General features: G+C 43.4%; 1 protein-coding gene across 1 annotated transcript in view; it reads left to right on the forward strand.

The window, feature by feature from the left end:
• The window catches only part of zfhx4 (zinc finger homeobox 4), a 70664-nt gene that overhangs the window by 39487 nt on the left and 10055 nt on the right, over positions 1 to 21122 (forward strand). Inside the window, 4 exon segments of the mRNA XM_055150798.1 lie at positions 13744 to 13836; positions 19764 to 19897; positions 20714 to 20914; positions 21002 to 21122. Of these exon segments, the coding sequence (XP_055006773.1) occupies positions 13744 to 13836; positions 19764 to 19897; positions 20714 to 20914; positions 21002 to 21122 (549 nt within the window).

The raw sequence follows: 21122 nt of genomic DNA on the forward strand, positions 1-21122 counted from the left end.
AACCAAAACTCTCAAAAGTCCAAGTACGGATGTTTCAAATCTCTCACAATTCTTCATTTTTTTGTAATGTAGCGGTTTTACCATCCCAACATTTTTGTCTTTTTAAAGCTCGTCAGACAGACTATTCTTGGTTAGTCTCAGTAATTTGTGGCCCTTACATAAACATCATGGATGAGCGGAGGAGTGAGAGCTCTTGCTGACTGCTGGAGAAGAGACTGTGTAGTGACCATTTTATCGTTGGAGTCAGAAAGCAGGAGGTGAGACAAGCTCATTATGCCTGTCACTGTTTTCCCCTATAGCTCGAGCACCTCTGGTTTCTAGATACAAATGCTTTGGCCTGTCTTTAATAAGCCAATTACACTCCATATTGATTCTTTACATACACATTATTATCTACAGTTGGAGAAGTCTTTGTGACCTTTCACTCTCATTCACAGTGCAGCAGGGCACAGGGGTGAAGTCCGCAGTATGGAGTCAGATGGGATACATTTGCCACTTAATAAAAAGTAGGAATGATCCAAGCGTAGGCCCAGCATCAGTGAAAGTTTCTCTGGAGAAGGATCCTGATCAGAGATGTATTATTACACAATATAGGATTTGGGTGAAGTTTATTGCTGTGTAATTAGTTGGAGACAATGTGCTGCATTTTAAATCATTTCTCAAGTCAAAATAAGACACATTTATATATGTATATTATTATATTTTCAGCAAGTAGCAATTTAGTCCAAATTTCCCCAAACCATATTCTCTATAGCAGAGGGAGTAAAAGATGTGGTCATTTTTTGAATAATTCCATCCAAGCAAATTATAATTACTTTGTGGTCTGTGTGCACATAGAGAGGGCAGCAGGCTGACTGAGCTTCGTTCACCATAAACTATTTTTGAAATGGTGTGTCGGGCGCTATGGGCTCCGGCTGATTGTTTTTCTTTGACTTGAGCAGTTCTTTGGTGGAGGGGTATTACCCAGCCCAAATTGTTCCCTTATGTTTTCCGCCAAGGTTCTGTGCCCACCACACTGACAGTTATAATTTGCAGAAATTGCGCTGATTATCTGAATTAGCATACCTGACCAATGCCACATTAGACTTATTTACAATACAAAGCCCGGGGCTCTGAGGACGCATACTAAATATGACTTAACCCTTTGAAGAGCGGCCTGGCGTCACTGTGATATCACAAAGAGCTTAAGGCGGCTCCATATGGCGCTCTGAGCCTGTGGAAATATGAAGGACCATAGAGGAAGTGCTAGTCTATGGACTCTCCGACTGATTTAAATCTCAAGGCCACTGTTGGGTTCACCCTCTTTGTCTGTTTGTGACCTCTCCAAATCCATATTTTCTCACCTCTCATTTTTCATGTCCATCCTGTTCATTTGTTTTTGCTGCAGTTATTCCCACCCCCACCTTCACCCTGACTCACCATTTATTCCCCTCCTTCTTGCTCCTTTTCTTCTCCTGGCCAGATCCCTTCATAGACCCTCTGTCCATTGACTCTTAACCACAGATGGACAAAACAATGGGGCACGTCACACAGCATTAAGACAAACAATCCGGTGATGGGAGGAGGGAGCGCTGGGGCTGGAGAGGCCGTAACCAGGCAATACACTGGCTGGCTCCAAGCAGCCGCTAATCTCTGCCATGATGATACAGCCACAGATGGACACTGAGACGGCCAGTGTGCACACATGCAAAATATACAAGCAAATGGACGCCACATAAGCAGACAGCATAACTTATGTATGTACTTCTGTCTCACTCACTCTTACTGTTGCCTTTACCCCATCCATCATTGGCGCTATGGAATTGATAGGAGTTATTGATTACCTATAGCCAAGGCTAATCGTCGGTAACCGGAGGAAGCTTTGGAGCCATAGCCGCTGTCAGTGGCTTGTCATACGTTGACCCTCCAACAGCTCGATAGCAATAGCTGTTCTTGTGTTTACCTATACTTAAATAATTGCATAAAGAGGCGAAGCTGCACATGTACTGAAAGCTGGAAAATGCATGCTTTGTCTGTCTTGAAGCCTAAGAGACATGGAGAGCTTCACCTTCCCACCTATGTGAAAAGAGCCATCTCGCACTCTCCCTTTTCTTCATCTCCCTAATAGGAAATTTGAGCACAGTGTGGGAGATTAAAGCCTAGAATCAATGCCTTGTGAGCAATCATTTCCAGACAAATCTCTTTCATCTTTTCTCCCTCTTTCCCCCCTTTCGCACTCTCTCCCACCTCCTAATGCTAACAGGGGGTCCCGTGTCATGACATCCCTTCTGCTTTTATCATGTCCTAATAACGCTGCCAAAATAACAGAGAGAAACACAGAAAGAGGAATGTGACAAGAGAGGGAAGAGGAAGCTTGGGAAAAGAAGAAATGGATAGACTGATAAAAAAAAAAATCATTGAATGAGCCTGGGTCTTGATTTGTGCTTTGATGTGCATGTCTCTGTGCAAATTAGACAAATATGCCTGCTGCTTTAGTCATCACCGCGCCCCTCACTGTATGTCATCTGGTGCTTTTTGTCTTTCAGAAGGAGGGAAGGATGAAAGGTAAAATTAGTGACAAGTTCATTTGTGACTACAGTATGCCAAATACAATAGCAAATCCTCTATATGCTCTGAAACTGTAAAAATGTATATAGAGAGGAGCTTTTTTTCTGCATAGCCAGGCTCACGAGATGCTGTACCCATGACGGTGTATAAGACTAATGGGGGACAGCACACACACCTTGGCCAAGCCTTTGTTTCAAAAGCAGGTTAATGGGGAGTGAGGAAGAGGAGCATTGCAATTTTCTGCTCTTTAGGCGCCAGAGGATTCTCTCCAGTGTAAGAGAGACCAGACTCTCAGCGTAATAGGCATTTTATACCCTCATCACCCCTTCACACAAACACGGCAGCAGAAACATGTGGGAGTGGAGCAGGCACTAGATGGTGTGTATTGCTGGTCCCTGGAGTGCCAGTAAGTGTTAGACATGCATAGAGTCGGCAATGAGACAATCAGTATGCTGAAATTGAAACCTCGTCTGGAGTCACATGTGAAGGGAGGATGAGGAGAAGAAAGGAGGAGTAGGAGTAAGATTAAATCAAAAGAGAGAAAGAAGGGCCAGCAAGGGAAGCCTGGATGGCACGGGGACACGGAAAAGTCCAACCGCAGAGGAAATAGGAAGTGATGTTTGTTTAATTGCCTCCTAAGTGATGACAGAGATAATTATGTCAAAAAATGGTCGCTCCTCTTGGGCAGTAGCTCCATGTATGACGATGTTCCCCCATCTCTCTCTGTAGCCCTATCCACTGCCATCCCCTCCAGCCACATCAACAACAGGACACCATTAGGCATTATGGTTTGTGTCATCTCCAATCTTTCAGCTTAATTAAGGGAACAACACACAAAAATACACACTCATCATCGGAAATCATTTTAATTACTCTAGGTTATTAATATCTGCGCTTCGTATACCTGGGGATATGAGGCTTGGAGCACGTTCACCTATATTTGCTGGCCTCCTTGGACTTTCTATCTAATTGTCTTTTTTAATGACAATATTCCGCTGTGTGCCGGTTATATGTAATGAGTCAGGGTGTGTCAAAGTGCAGGACTGAGCTGTCTGCTTGAGTTAAGCTCTTCCCGTCCACTGCAGAAGCCTCCAGCATGCGCACACACACACACACACTTATATATAGACACACACACCAAACAGACACTATCAATGTGGGAGTTCCTGTATCTGACACGAGATTAAGAGGGCCAAGTGGAGGAACGTCGAACAACTGCCCTGTTGCATTTGCAAGAAGGAAAAAGGAGCATCCTGTCAGGAGTGCGTGCACGTCCACACACAAGCACAGCCCCAGTCCCGGCCTGTAAGTGAGCAGTAGCCTCCCTTACATTATTCACAGTGGCCAAGTGATCGAAGCCTGGTTCAATAGCACTAAAGCGGTGCACGCTGGAGAGATTTGTCTTACAAAACCTTGACACGCGCACACACACATACGCGGGCATATGCTCTCACACGCATTGATTTTCGGTGGTGGGAATCTCCGAGGCTTAGGACGAAAGGCAGGGACGAGAGAGGGCTTCCCCCAACAGAGGGACTCAGGCCAATGCTGACATCCAGACTGTCTATGGAGCAGCTCCACAGACACAGGGCACAGGGCAGAGTATAAGACCGCTGTAATTCTGCTCAAAGTGAGTTGATAAGGACGATTGATAGCACAAAGAACGAACGAGAGGAACAATCTGTGTCTGGGATCGGATAGGGTTTCATTTACAGTCAGATGAGATGATGGAAAAATAAAAGACAGGAAAAAAAACCCAACTGATCATATTTCTTTTTTGCTGACTCCCCTCTTTACCATCAGGGGGCTTTCTGCAAGCGCGGCATAAAAAATCACACATTGCTTGATATGTCATATCTGGCTCTGCAGTGCGTATGTGTGTATTTCCTCACCGTGTTGCTCTATTTGAAGCCTTCAGTTCATTTGAATGGCAATTTCTCCATTTTATCACATGTTCCATTCACTTTTCCCATTTTGTGGCGAGCGGTGCGAGCAGACCTGCAACATGCCAACCCCTCTGGCATTTCTTCTCCATATTAGCATGTATTGACAGGCCAGCACTTGCATGCCTGTAAACACTGACACACAAACACACAACAGCTCACACCTCAGTCCCCTGAAGACATGTGATCAACCAGATCCAATCCCTTGTAATCATCAGACCCCCCACCCCCCCTTGGCCGCACCAATAGACACACGCAACCCAACCCTTCAATCCTGGGTAATAGTTTGGGGCAGGGGCTCAAGCGGTGGGCTTCTTTCCCTTAGCCCCAGTGTCTTAAGCTGCCATTGATTAAATGTTAACTGATATACTCGGCCTTGGCAATCTTGTTAGAGCGGGAGCAGGCGAGCAGCTAGACAGACAGTTTAGGACCCCAGCCCTCCTGATCAATAGCACAGATAAAGATTTCATCCATCAATGAGCTCCCAAAACAAAAGGTAGGTGATACCTGATTAGGCCCGTGGGGACTCACGTCTGGACTGCAGCTCGCACATTGTCACATGGGCTGATAGTGGACAAAAAGATACTCAGAGATTTCACTGTCTATAGGCAGCACAATAAACATTACAATTTTACTTTTAGACATTTTTACTTCCCTGGACTTTGACCATGAGCTCTTTCATGTCCATTAAGAGAGCTATTTAGATAATCTCAAAACAATGTCTGCAGATGGAAATTAGCTTCCTAAGATAAAATCTGGTATTATCGTCTCTGCCATCGGGCATTATGTGACTGTACATTGTCCTGTTAAATAAATAAATGAAATATAATTATAACTGCATGTGATTTGGTGTACAATAGACAAGCCCCATCTGAATCCACAGCAGACACAGGGTGACTTTTGGATGAGGCTGGCCTATGGTTGACTGGGGCTGTGTTTATTGTTGTATGCTTTGTGCCTTTGCTCTTCGACTGTAACGTGTGTGTGTGTGTTTCCTGAAACACACTTGCATTTAGATCCCTAAGAGCATGCCAAAGGCACCGCAAAATGGCTGAATCAATGACTGGGCGACCACCACTGTTAAAGTATATCAATAATGTTCTCCTATCCTCTTTCTGGCTATTGTCACAGAGCAGTTTCAAAGCACCAGCCTCACCGCAATTAAGACTTAATTATAAATCAATATAAAGAGTCATTTGAATATTGATTCTTCCTTTTTCCTCAAATTGTTAACATATTCTCTGCCCTGTCCGCGTCTCTCCTTTCTCTTTTTACAACTTTAAGCAGAATCAATACTTCCTTTTACAGTCATCAGAGAAGTGCTTTGACATAATTGAAGCCAAAAACACAACAGGATGTCTTGATGGGGTCGATATCCAGAGGTGGTCAGGGGCTCAGAAATGTCACATCCCTCAGATTGGGAGCGCTTTTCAAATCTCCTTAATGACGCATTGTGACTCTTTCCAAACAGCCTCATTTACTGGCTTTGGTCGACATTTGTTGTCACTGTGCTAAAACGCATTTCCATAATTTTCACGGATGACATTTTCTGTGATATGACACTGTATAAAAGTAATCCTCAAGAAAGAAAGCAAAGAAAAAAGCCATCAATGCAACAGTTAACCTTGATTAAATGATATGTGAGCTGCTTTATTTTCCTGCTCAGCCATTTTGAGGGACTGTGAGATTTTCAAGTGGCGTGTCAGAGGCTGGGAGTCTAATGCATGGAAACATGGGGCTTTCTGTTTTCTGACGGCTAGCACAGATAAGGTAGAGATATGGCCCTCGTGCTGGCTCAAATCTAAAACAGATCCAGCGAGGCGGGGGCGGGGAGCGCTAAAGAAAGTGAACCGGGGAACAGGGAATATGGTCAATTCTCTAAGTGTCTCGCGGTGTCTTTCTTTCTTTTCCTCTTTCTCTCACTCTCTCTCTCTCTCCTGCTCCCCCCTCAGTAATCTGATTTATTCGAAGCATATGTGTGCTGCTCTGTCTTTGTCTGCTTCTATTAGGGCCAGTGGGGGCCCATATGACATTGTTTAGCCAGTAATGAAATGGACATTTTTTGCATGTTTGGGAGAAAGTCGGTGGAAAGCCAACACTCCTTATTTGTAACCGTCTGCAAATACCATCTCCAGGGCAGTGTCCCCAGGTTTGAGATGATTCGTATAAATATTTGGACTCCAAAATATTTCTCTTTATTCTTCTCATGACATACAGTACTTTTGAGCTAGCCGTATGTAGCACGTAATAAGCCTGCATTTTTGTTTGGTAGTATCACATCATTGTAGTAAGCCTTATTGTCAGTATGGTTATGTGCTAATGGAAGCTACAGGCTGCTGTAAGTCAAGCAAAGCCCACATCAATAAGAACTGTGGCCATTGGAAAGTACAAAAGAACTGCATGAATAGAAATAGTGATTGCGACACTGATAATATTCTTGGCATGGCATCATACATGTATAATGCATATTTTTGCAATATGATATGAAATGTCTCAAAACCTTACTAAAAGAAGGTGTCTTTGAGTGTTTAGAAGTGCTCTATAAATAAAACATATTATTAGTAAATATAAAACCTACAGTACATGCCTATATATTTGTATCTGTGGTCCCGATATCGTCTTAAATGTTGACATCCCATTTTCTCGTCTTTCTCAAAGCAGATGTTTTTCTCCGCGGTTATAAACAGGCCTGTAGCCCAAACGGATAGAGATCTGTTTAAGCATTATCCATTTGGCCACTGCCCGTCACATGCCTATTTTAAGCATAGATAGACACTCACCCTCCACCATTCTCTTAAACCATGGCGGCCATTTTATTAGATTCTCCCCTTTTTCAGGCTCGGCGTATTAGCTCCTGGAAAATAAATAAGCTCCGAATGCATGACAAGAAAAGGCACGGAGAGGCGAGTCAGTCTGGTCAATTGGAAATGATATCTATCGCTGGTTAGATCTTTGTTTACCAGTGTAGTATAGTGTAGTGGTGGGTAGGCAGATAGATAGAGCAGTAAATGGGAGCACCGGGGCCAGATTGGGAGATGGATAGCTGTGTGGAAAGATATCAAAATAGATGGACAGATGGATGGATAGGTGGGATAGGTGGGTAGATGAGACAGGGAGATGTGGTCGGCCTGATAGAGTTGAGCAGGTATGCCGAGAAACAGCTGCTTTCTTCATTAGCTTCATCTATTGATCTTGGAGCCTTGCTGTGCGCGTGGCGAGTGTCTATGCCTAAGTGTGTGTATGTGTGTTTTTGAGCAGGAGAGGGGAAAGACAGCAGCCTCTGTAGATAAGTGCTGGTAATAGAACAGAATGAATTCTTATCACAGAGATGGGAAGGCCATTAACCCTGCGCTCCTAGTTGCTTCTCTCTCTCCTCTGTCTCCATCCTTTTCTGCGTTTCTCGTGTCCTCTCTCCTTTGTCCTCGTCTCCTCTGCTCCAGACCTGGCGGGGTCATGTTGGCAAGCCCATGTGAGATTTCCACTGTTCCCAGATTGACTGCCCTCTTGGCCAGATGTTTATAATCAGGGGCTAAAATAAATATTGGACTCGGGAATCATAAAAGACAAAGAAAGAGAGAAAATAAAAGGGAGAAGATGAAACACAGAAGAGGAATTTTCTTTTCAAATTATTCCTAAATCCCTGTGTAAGCTGGCCGCGCCGCCTCTCCTATTCACCACTCAGCCTGAGGTGATTCAAAGCGGCGAAATGCAATATGGCCGTTGTGTAAGATGCAGGTGTGTGTGTGTGTACGTGTGTGTGTACGTGTGTGTGTGTGTGTGTGAGCTGAGCACGTGTGGAGGTGTACAGTAGGAGCAGCAGCCTATTGTGTAGAGCCAGGTGCTGCAGCACTTTTTCTTTCCACTGCTGAACCTTTTGAAGCTATATTTGTGTCCTGTGAAAACCTTTTGTATTTGCTATTAAAGAATCATTAACATTGTACCCCCCAGTGTTCTCTGCTCAGAAAATGAAACCTCTCTTAACACAGAACAACACTTTCTGTCTGCACAGCACGGCAGGCACGCCAGCCTTTAATCTTGGCTATGTTTATTCATATGACTTCTTAAAAAAAGGGAAAAAAGAGTAATAGGTGTTTTGTTAGTTGACTGCAAGACAGCGGTGCGGGCAATTTGAGCTAAAGAAAATACAATGAAGTGTCTCAGGAAGTCATAATTGACAACAACAAAGCAAATTTGGAGCTGCTGATACAAGCATTTTTACACAAAAGTCATTTTTCCAGCTCTTTTCTGTCAGTTCAACTTATTGACATTCACACCAGGAGCGTATTAAATGTGACAATCCCATTGTCTGCCTTTTGGAGCCAACCTGAAACAATAGATATTTTTGCTGGGGTAATAAGTTCTCATGTGTTTTTGGGCAATAAAATGAGCGGTGTGGGCGGATTTGAAGCGTGTGGATGGAAAGGCGTGTGTTTGCTTGTGCTAGCGTGTGCGTGTTTATACGTTAGCATGTGGGCCGTGGCTGTGCGGGGGAGTGCACTGCATGTATGTGTCCATGTGGAGGTGTGTGTCAGTTATTCCCAGGCCCGGTGCAGGAGCTAAAGCCCTCTCCGCTGGGTTGATGTTTAGTATTTTAGACATGCTACATTAACAACATCTGGTTAAGATCTAAATGCTTGTTAAACGCGCTGAAATTTGGGGGGGAAAGGTACGGGGCGAGCGAGCGGAGAGGGGGTGTGTGCAGGGTAAATAGAGATTGGAGGGTGAGAGAACAGGGGAGAGGCAGATCAGTGAGTTTGTAAGGTTATTACTCTGGCAGTATTACCGCTGGCCCTTGACTGTGTATGTGCACCCACCAGCTTTTTGTGTGGGGCTGTGGGCTGGTGTAATGTTTCAAAGCTTTTGCCTTCAGAACTCAGAGGCCAAACTGGAGCCACGCGCGGCGCAGGAATGTGACATCACCAGCCCCTGTAGTGCTCCAGTGTAGAGCCGTTCAAACGCACACGCACACTCACAAGGGACATGACCGGAGGTGTACAGAGGAATCAGCCTCACCATCTCAGCTAAACAGAGCAGACACGGCTCTCATGAAGGCTATGCAAAATGTAAGCGCTGCATTACAACTAAACACGGATTGTTTGCAGTTCATTTAAATCTAAAGGCAAGATTGGCATAGTTTGTTCAAATGCTTTTTATTGTATGTTTATTTGTTTTGAATGGACACAAGGAGTACTCTGGTTTAGGACCTCTTGTGGCTGGGCTATGGAAATTATAACAGTTATAATAATGTGTTTTTATTTATGTACTTAATGTTTTAATGTACCCAAAACATGAATTTAGATGCTTTTCCAGTTAGATGACTTCATGCTTAAAATGTATTATGAAAAAAACTAAATTGTCCCTATTTTACATATTTATGTATTTATTTTCATTAAATTTATTATCAGATAGTACACATTAAACTAAATTTATTTCCCTAGTAAATGTCTTGACTCAACACTTGAGCTCATAATATTATGGCAGAGTCTTTGCAAATACCCAGTAATATTTTTACACGCAGATGTTACATTCCTCATATATTTCTTAAGATATTTTCTTTGGCAGCAATTACCATTTTAGTCCATGCTCCACTTTCATAGATTTAAAATAAACAATCATGTAAAAAAGAAATCTTATTCCTTTACCCCCTTAATGAGCACCATCCTAGCCCTAAGGAAGCAAATTAGAGGCAGCTCGGTCCGGCTAATGAATTCAGCCATTTTGGAGCCGCAGCGCACAGTTTCCTCAGTGTGACGTGGGTTCTGAATTGTGTGCAGAGCGACTGAGTTCTCCACAGGGCACATAATGACCCCGCATGGCGGTTATGGGCCCTCAGGGGGAGTGGTGTGGGGGGGCAGTGGTCTCAGAGCTGGTCATTATACAGCTACAGGGCACACACACACACACACAAACACTTTCAGTACATCCTCCAATGCCCCCATCTCCCATATGTCCCATATCTCCCATTTTTCAGGTCCAATATCTCTTTCTATATTTCATCTTATTTTATTTACTGTCTGGATTTTAGCTCAAGCTTTTGCGTCTAAACAGACCAATAACATTTACCTACTAACTTGGAATATTTAAATTATATAAATTGTTCATGTAAAAAGGCATGCTTCATTTAGTAAACAAATATTATATCTTTAAATATGAGATTACTGTAACCTTTTAGGTAAATAATATGATGATGATAAATAATGTAAACCATAAGCTTGCTAAACGTATGCTTTGGCTGTAGAAGGAAATTTCACACACTCACGTTGTTGTGTGGTTTATTTATTCATCTGTAAACGATATCTTTCCCAGTGCCCAACTTCACATTCTAAAAATATAAAATTTAGCTTATGTTCCTGATCACGAATCACTTAATTATTCTGTGCCCTGTAATGTTTAAATATAGGCTTGGTGTTGGTTGCCGGGTAATCAGAGCCAGTGCCTGTGGTTAGCATCAGCTCACCGACCGACTTTAATGTTCTGACCGACCCACATCAAAGAAAGTCCCACCACGCTGCCAGAATCGCACACACCACTCCTCCTATGTGTATATGTGTGTGTGTATTTCCCTGTGTGTATTTCCGTTTGACTGTGTGTGTATTTCTGAGTGTGCGTGCGCGTGCTACAAACCACACAGACAGGCCGGGAAGGTGACTGAGAAAGTTGGCTTCGTGTCCTCTGGTAGCCATTAAGTTGATGGTTAAAAAGTCCCCCTCCACCTCCACCTCCACTCTTCTTTTCTCCCCAAAATGCCGCGCACAGCCATGCAAACACAAGCCGTCACTGTCTCTCCTGCTTGATCAATGGTTCACGTGCACTCTAGCTCTCCGTGCACGCTGCCGGTCTCACACAGCACCACACAGTCCCACACACACACACACACGCAGCGGTGAGGCTTCATGTGGTGTGTTACTGTCAGGGTCAGGCAGAGGGCAGACACAGCGCTGATGTATTGAGAGAGCTCGTCTGGGAATGTCCTGAGTGTGGAAACGCATTCCCCTGTATGCACACACGCCACACATCTATAAAGCTCTGTGAGGAAGGCAATGAACAAACCCTGATGAGGCCCAGATGATCAGGGGCTGCTCCCTCACCAGCACTCTATTCAGACGTACTCCTAACTCTACCCCCTCTGTCCCCTTCTCCCTGCTCTTTGTCTTTTATTCTCTCTAGTGACCTATCAAGCTACTGGTACAGTGCCCCCTAGAGGTTTTTAATAAGGGGAGATATATGCAGTGTTATGGCTGGTGTGTGCAACCAGTTTTACTTATTTAACAACATGGAATAAATTGTGTGTAGCCTATTAGATTTGGAATTGTAAACTAAACTGCAAATTTCAATGCATTGTAAGTAGAAAGACCAACTTGGGACAACAGCCCCCAAATTAGGATTAGCTGTAAATGCCATCTATGTAGGATAACAGCTATTGTTTATATTGCATTGTAAAAAAAAAATAATAATAAAATTAATATTATCAAGAAAATATAGAACCATAATTTAGTTAGTAATGAGAGCAGAGTGTGTATTGTTTTTATCTCTGCCATATTGTTTGTCATTACATTGTCATTTTACTAAATCCGTACAGAGGGCAAGTGAGTAGTAGTGGAGGACCTCCAACTCCAACAGTTTCTCAGTGTTTTCGGGTCTGATGTTGTATCTGCACACCTCTGCAGTGGTACGTCCCAATACTATGTCCCTCCATACGAAGGTGGAGCGAATTAAAATACAAAGATGGACGCCGCCGCAGCAGCAGTGAAAATTGCAATTTCTGCAAGCCCAGGCTCCAGTGGCTGACAGGAGATATTTCATCCCTGTTGTCACCGACATATTAATAAAACATCAGGAGCAGAGTGCAGTCCCAGTCTCTCTGTCTTTTTCATACAAACACACGCGCACAAGGACACACGCACGCACACACCTTGACACAAAAATGTACGGGACTCAAGTGCAAAAATACTCATGAATAAGCACAGATATATAGGAGAGGAACGCAATTTCCCTCCTCAATCACACTCCGGCATCTGCCATGAAAATTTCATGCTGTATATAATGTCCATTTAATGTGTTGGTCTTAAAGGGTGCGGCGCCACTCGTCTGTGTGTCCGCCGAATGTGAAAGGGTTAATCATATCAGGTTACGGAGGGGGGGGTCTCCACAGGCCCCTCATGCTCGTCCCACAATGGCCCAAGTGATTGTATGTTAATGTGAACTGACCTCAATGCACCCTTTGCCCAATTTCTATGAATATGACTGTGTGCATGTGTGTGTGTGCATTGTAAAATATGGCTATTAAGCGGGTGCAGGATTGATGAGCACAGCTTTTTTTACACTCCAGTTTCTTTCTGTAGTCGAGTGAGGGTCTTGTGGTGAAAGACCCTCCCCTTCCTCAGCCGCTTCCCCCTCTATTTAGCAGACATGAAATTTTGAACGCTTTTGCTGTGTACATGCATTTGTGCGAATATGATAGCGCCTGGGTGTAATTTTGAAGTGTTTCTTTTTTCTATATTGTGTTTTGCTGTGACTGGTGGAGGGTCCTGTGTATACACGTGTGTGTGTGTGTGTGTGTGTGTGTGTGTGTGTGTGTGTGGTGTGTGTGAGTGTGTGTGAGTGTGTGTGTGAGTGAGCCTGGTTATCTGGCCTCTCTCAGACTGCTCAAAATTCATTACAAAGTGACATCAGCCCAGCCGGAGACAAATGATGGCTGGATGAAAGGGAGCGCTGGGGCTCGGCTAGGATTAGTGTTAGCTTGTGCTGGCGACACACACACACACACAGTTACACATATACGAACCAACGCTCACACACACACACTATAATCCACTGGCAGAACACTGAGATACACAGAATTATCAAACAAGGGGCTGAACTCTCCAAGATGTGCAGGCTAATCTGCTAATAGTACAGAGTTGCACGTTTGGGTTGGATTGCTATAGATATGTTTTTAGCTGGCGACAAAATGTATTAAATTAGCAAAATCTATTATGTGTTCAACATTGTCATTGCAACCTATACTTGGGTTAAGGAAAGGTTAAGGATCCTGGGAGATATAGCTGTATTTATTGCCTGTAGCTATTGGTAGAGACAGTGTATAGTTGAAAATTACAAGCCATAGATATTGCTTCTCTATTACTTATTGTATTGGCACAATCCTGCTACTTTGTGTGTACTATGTATTGAATAACAAATATCATCTCTAACTTGTCTGGTTGCTGGTTTGTGCTTTTGCCTTATGGGTAAGCTAGTGTATTTCTTTTCCCAGATGAAACGGCTGAGGACAGTGAGAGATCCCCTCGCTCCTCCTCCAGACCGGGACTGACTGATCGAGACTTGACTGAAGGCAGGAAAAGTGACCGTAAGTTAAACACACAAACCAACCACAAAACTGCACACACACTCACTGTATGTATGTGTATGCATCACCTCTGAACTGTACGCATCCCTTCTTCTCATAATTATCCTTCATCTTTCGCTCGGCTCCGATAAGACTCCAAAACCATGTGTGTGTAACATGTGAACGGCGCGCACTAGCCTCCATGTGACCCGCTTTAATCGTTACCATCTGACAGAAAGAGAAAAGTGCGAGGAGACCAGACAGAGGCAGGGGAATAGAGGGACAGAGGAAGAGGGAGAGGATAAGTTGAGTGTTGTGGATATTACCAGGCTATGTCCAGGCCCAGATTATTTTTTAATCAAATCAGTTTGCGTGCTTGTAATTTATAAGCGCCTTGCATTAATCTTTTCTAGTTCTTGTGCCCTCTCCGATGACATATTAATTTTTCATAAGCGTAGGATTAGATGGGGGGCTGTGTATATGTTTTTCTAATATTGCACAGCATCCCTGCAACACTTAAATTAGTTTTTTCCCTTACACTCTCCTTTCATTTTTTTCATTCTATTCTTTAATTGTTGTCCAATCTGTGACTCTTCCACCAAGCTCTGAGCATAAAGAGCAGAAAGGGATTTGTTTGTAAGAATGTTGTTAGCAGGGGGGGTAACTATCTGTACAAGGCGGCGCGCTGTATTTTTTGATTATTGCGGTGCGAGGAAGAGCTACACATAATGCCTCCGCTCAAGGCTGTGGTCGGGATAGCCCTGGCTTTGTTAGATTTGATTTACCCAAATAAGAATTCATATGGTCTTTTTATGTATGAGATGGAAATCCATGACTCCAGATGAATATTGCATGGAGCGCTCTTTTTTCTCTGTCATTGCATGGGGTTCTCTCTCTCATTCTTTCCTGCCTTTTCCTAATGTGTCTCCTCCCCCCGAAGACGCACACGAACACGCACCTTCCCTAACTCCCAACCGCTATCTATCCTAACCACCAATCGCTCTCTCTCTCTCTCTCTCTCTCCCGACCTCCTCCTGTTCCTCGCACGGCCGTACCTAGCTCTATAATGTGAAGCTCAATGAGGCAGAAGGAGAGCTGAGTGTGGCTGGGGCCTATTAGTTTAGCTAGTCATCTATCTTTCAGCTCTATCTCCCTGACAGGCCCGTCTGACAGACATGGCGGGGAACCACCATCCATGCATTTCCGCGCCGCATATTACTGCCATCGTCATTTAACACCACTGCACACATGCAAAACAATGTCCAGCTCTCCGTTCTACGTTTGAGCCAAAGCCCGAGTATGTGTGAATTTCAAAGTGTAGCCGTCAGATGTCAGCTTGTATAAAACGTGGTAATGGAGGCTGGGGATAGTTTGGTCTGTTCGTGTATGGTCTACGGATGTCTTTTGATGCCTACGGATCGGTATCCCATTATAGTCATATGGAAATTGTAAAGCATGTACTCGATCTTCTTACTTCAAGAGACACCATTCTATTGTTAAGCTATTGCATTTTTATACTGTGAAGCATATGGAATTTTATGCCCAAAAAAATTACTTGTATTATTATTTTTGTTATTAGGGTTATTTGGAGGAAAATCAAATTGCCATTTTTCTGACAAGTATTGCTTTTTCGATTAGATTTGCAATATATGTTTTAAAAGTAGTATTCTGTTCAGTGTGTATATTGTTAACAACCCCAGACTGAAGTATGGACTGATAAACCAATACAAGAATTCCATGAATTTCAGAACATGTTTGTAGAGGTCTAAACTACAGATACATCTAGATATTTCTTGATATGTTCAGAGAGATAAGTTGACTTAACTCTGACTTGTTTATAACATTCAAACTGTTGTAAAAGGATCTATGGCTCATCTGATATGAGACCAGCTCAGGGCCAGTTGTGTGCCATGTGCGTGTAACATATGTGTATTGGAGAGAAAGTGTTGAAATTCCTGACAATGCACAAAGCCTGCCTGCTGTGTCAGTGTGCTGTGGTCGGGTTAATAACATAGAAAGACCCTTGTGTTTCCCTCTTCTCTTTTTCCAGCTTAAAGTGGTAAGATTTAGCATCTCCTTCCCCAAATCTCCAGCTAGCTTGAAGTGTGCAGCTCTGTGTGTCTGATAGTGAGTGAGTGTGTGTCCATATGGAGATCTCCAGGGAAGGGATTACAGTGTGACCAAGTGAGCAGTGTGTTTGCGCACTTCATCTCCTAGCCCAGGATCCCTTTAACAAAGAGCCCTAGATAGAGTAGATAGTGAAGGAAGAGAAACACAGGGGTGGGAGGGGCCAGGAAGGACTCTCCAAGCTTTTTCCCTTGCTTCATTTACATTGTCTTTTTTAATCCCATGTCACTTTAGATTAATTATAATCCATGTTATATTTTCCATGCAAATGTCCCTGATGTGGATTACTTCCAGATAGCTTTGTGCTGTGAGTGGATGTCACCAACATGGCTCTGGGGTCCATTTCTTATAAATAACCAACTAAACAAAGGCCTGAACATGGAAATGAGTACGTCAGGCTGCCCAAGGAAATGACACATCTCTACCTGCTTCAAATTAGCAAAGAAATTGCTCATTGTTTCTGCAGTCAAATGCTATTTATTAATTTCGTGTGCAAGTTTAAATTGTTAAGATGAGTGGAGAAACAAAAACTGAATCTCATGCAAGCCAAATCAGATGTTAAATATTCCATATTAGCTGCTTCATGTTTTGAATAAATTCCTCATTTTTATTTGCATGTATTTTGCAGATTTACCCATCTTGACATGAGGGCTCTGCTTGTTCTATGCCTCAACAAGACGAGATTAAAACTGATTAAAGTTATTAGCATATTTAATTACAACCCTGCAGCCATGCTTTTGTGTGTGCATGTTTCCTGACAGCTTGTTGAACATTTCACATGATTTGTCAAATGTGACATGGCCTTGCTCATATTTATCTCTCATTAGAACGCACTCGGAACAGGGAGAAGAAAGGAGGCTAGTCATTAAAAAACACAACTGAACGACAGCTGCTGTTTAGTAGCCTCTTTCTCTCTCCCCTGCTCTCCTCTGGCTCGCTCGACCTTGCCTGCGGCTGCGTGTGTGCTGGCTGAGGGCTTCACTGGGAGTTTGGGGTCTACAGTATGTTGCTGTAATGTTATCAGGTGACCAGGGGTCGCCCTAATGCGTAACCTCCGAGCAGTAGGCCAGTAAATCATGGGGCTGGCCCTCCCTGGTCTGTTTGGGCCAGCTCTGCTGCTAGATTTACTGCTCTGTAACCTTAGCCAGTCTGCCAGGGCTCAGGACAGCTAAATTGAATACTAAATCCAAGCTGCCGCCACCCAGCCCGCTCTTCCACTCTTCTAACTCGCTTTTTTCTTACAATTAAATGCCAAGAATGCATTGTTTTAGAGATTACAAAGCAAAGCATAAATAAAATATCACAGATGGTTTTGTTATTTGCTCCAGAGGATTCATTCTGATTTGAAGAATTTAATGATATTCTTGTTGTGATACAATCTCATCTCACAAATAGCATTCAAAGGGCACAGTACAAAAACGTTAGCAGCAATGCTTGTCCATGTTTTTAGAAACAATTTGGGACAGCGATATCCTAAGGTGTTTTCAGCCTGTGCACTCCTGTCTTTCTCGTCTGATTGCCCTTTCTGCCTTTCACTGCGCCCCTCCAATGCGCTGCACTCCTCTCCATTTAAGCGTGTACTTGCGAGTATGTAAGGCTGTGTATACACCGCTCCCTAAACGCCATTGACAGTCCCAAATAAAGATGGGTGGTGAGTGCGCCTCTCGCTCCCCACGCAATGCAAAAGAGGTTGAGTGTCATAAATCACTTTTTGATTTATCTAATCAAGTAGGGTCCTGCTGCATGCACACATTTGTCATTGGTGGAAGGGGGGTGCGGGTGTCAGGTTTATTCTGGCCCTTCGCTTCACTGGGCTGCAGCTGGTGGAGCCTACACACAGATGAAGGGATGAAGGGATGAAGGGATGGAGGAAAGGTTGTAGGGAGGAGGAGGAAAGGACACCATCATTAAGTGCGGGTGCAGACTTGGAGACAAAGGAAAAATGTCTCTTGTCTAGATGTCCCCTATTATTCCTCTAATTATTTTAGCTCTCCATTTGGTATTGAGGGCAACTCTGAGGGCTGATGATACATTTTCAACCTTTGTGTGTGCACTGTTGAGGGCACACCGCTATTTTCAAAACAATAGTTCATCTACAAATGTATAATACAGCAGAGGTGTCATTTACACAAGTACAGTTCAGCTCTTGCAGTGTTTAAGCTAATGGTTTTCCTAAATATTATAGGCTGCTGATGAAAACTGAAGATACTATCCTACACACAAGGAAAACTGTGTCAAACGTGCACAAGCTCACATGCACTGAACAAACATATATTTACATTCAGTATGACAGTAATCAATGTTGATGTGTGGGCTTCCTTCGCCGCCGCATTGTAAATGTGTTTGCAGCCTCTTGTCCGACAATCGCCTCATCTCCTTTTGCAGGGATGTAATTTAGTTGCAAATTGACTGGAAGACGGGGGGAAAAATTGAAAGTTGAAATTAGAAATGGTCATAATAAATACGGTAGGCGTGGTGAAGCCTTTGAAAAGGTCAGGTGATATGACGGGTGCTTCCAGGCTGCAGCGGTCGGACCAATGGAGTGTCAGAGGCCTGTCGGGAAGCCCATATTACACACACACGCACACACATACAAGCCTGCAGGGGCCATCACACGCACACGGAGACCAGATTACCTCGCTATTCTGAGCCGCACAGCAATTCTCGGATGTTCTTGGAAATTCACATTGTGCCCTTGTGTTTTTCCCTCTTCTCGCTCTCTTTCTCTCTCTCTCTCTCTCTCTCTTTCTCTCTTTCTCCCTTTCTTTGCTCCCTCCGTCTCTCTTGTCACTTTCCTTGACAGGCCAATATTTCAGGCTCCAGATATAGGGGATTACAAATAAAATAAGTGGAACGCCTACTTAATGCAACAGAATTAAAATGCATGAACGGGCCGGAGGAATTGATATGCGCCCAATACAAACACGACCCACAGAATAATATGAAATACAAAATGTTTTTTCTCAGCCCCCTCTCTATGTATCAGTGCTTTGATTTCCCTTTTTTTCCATTTGTGCATCTAGCGTGAAGCGTTGATTCGCAAGAGTGAGGCTCACATATTGCCTTGAGTGACCAGACGAGGGAGGGCGGGCTGGTGGGCGAGCGAGGGGGAGATGGCTTAGGGAGAGGTAGGGTAGGAGGGAGGATAGTTGCTGTGTCTTTGTGCTGTGTTGAGTGGCTAAATTGCAGTGGCAGAGTATAGTGGGGTCTGCATGGCCGGTATCGTAGGATGAGCCTAATGAAAGATTTATCAGCAGCTGCAGCATTTACTAAATACAACCAGGGGCTGAACGCTGCACTGTTAATGTCATGCACGCTTACACGCACACACACAAATGTAGCACGCGAGGCGAGCCGCGCCAGCCGTGACTGAGCCCAGAAAATTTTGCATCTTGTAGCGAGCGAGAAGTTGTGGCAGTAGCTGGGGAAATGTATATGAACTAATGAAGTGTATCATATTACCATAACATTTAATGTATGTCGTGCTGTGATAATGAGCCTGCCTGAGTTTTCTCCATTTCACATGTCCTCAGGCACAAATACATCATTGTATATGAATATAAATAATGCAGACCACGTTCCCATGTATCCATACACACATTGTCAGGGTGTCAAATCAGTTTTAAAACCATCATAACACAAACATACAAATATGATGGTCAAGTCAAAAATCCTTCATTGACCAACATGTGGAAATATACCTGCTTAATACCTTTCTCAATTTGCATGACATATTGTGAAAATATTTTTCTTTTCTAAAAATATGTTTTTAGATTAATACTAATTTTGTTTCTTGTCTCCCACTTCTTTTTGTCTTCCAGGAACCAATGCCATATCCAAAGACATTTCAGGACCTAACAGCATGGGTAAACATTCCCTCCTGCCAGATCGACAGAATGAAAGCCCACCAAAAAGGCCCAAGTCAGCTGAGGGGAAGACCTCTGCCAATGAACAGGTAAAGTCATTGAGAACAAAAACTAATAGATTCAGCGTCTTACAGAGGACACATGCAGACAGTTAAGAATACTTTGAAATGAAAGCCGTGTGCAAATGAAAGACATTGATGAAATGGCAGGTTTTGTCTTCATAAGTGCTAATGAGATTATTTTCACTGGCGTTATTAGCAATGGCAATAAAGAAAAGTCTAAGTGCATGTGCAGTTAGCTTCCGCTGGCACCATGCTGCTTTCTTTCAAAGGGTTAAAATTCTCTCCCTCTTCCTTCCCTGACAGAGCTTTTTAGCATCAAACCCAGCAGGGCCGTCTTTGTGCTTTAAGTGGATACCTGTACTAGCCTTAGGCCCTCTCCTCTGCTTTGTCCCCCTTTTGCATCTCTTTAAATTATATGTGTTTTTAAATTAGATTATGAAGTATTAGCTCGTCTGGTGCAGGGCTCTGCAAAGAGGGAGGACTTAGTCATTTCAGAAATGGATTCTATTAAGACAGGTGGTGGGGAGGCAGCTATGTTCTGAGTACTCCCTGTAATGAGGGCAAGGCGTAGCTTGAGTGAGTACACACCTTTGTCATCTGTAATATCCTGATTAGAAATTCTGCCCAATCGTGTTTTCTGCTAATAAAATTGCATGAGATCAGAGACTTAAGTGAATTATAGGAAACATGGTTGGACCACGGCTTCTGTGTAAAGGTGGGCATAGGGTTAGTGGAAAACGTGATGAAGGTAATATGAAAATGCCAGAGAAGAATCTAGTGCAAAGTTAATTTGGTTACAGCAGCATTTTTCTCCCAGCTAATTTTGTCCTCGTTCTTTTGCAGGTCCAGCAGTGCCCTTATTGTAACTACAGCAGTAAAGATGCCAACCTGATGCAGCTCCATGTGATGTCCCAGCATTCCATGCAGCCTGTGATCCGATGTCCGCTGTGCCAGGACGTCCTGAGCAACAAGATCCACCTGCAGCTCCATCTGACCCACCTCCACAGTGTGGCACCTGACTGTGTGGAGAAGCTTATAATGACGGTATGTGTAATTTAATATTTTTACTGTTCACAATAACAAATAATAATAAATAATAAAGGCATTAATTATAATATTATATTTGCTTAGGTTCTGGGACCTGACAAAGCAACACCAAATAATGCAATTCATCACCAAACTGGACAAGACAAAAACTCATCTGTAATGGAGACCTCTACCTCTGTTTCTGAAGGGACTGGAAAGGCTCAAG

The sequence above is a fragment of the Boleophthalmus pectinirostris genome, unplaced genomic scaffold (genome assembly GCF_026225935.1).
Source record: "Boleophthalmus pectinirostris isolate CB_2022bp ecotype Guang Dong unplaced genomic scaffold, ASM2622593v1 HiC_scaffold_15, whole genome shotgun sequence".
NCBI lineage: Eukaryota > Metazoa > Chordata > Actinopteri > Gobiiformes > Gobiidae > Boleophthalmus > Boleophthalmus pectinirostris.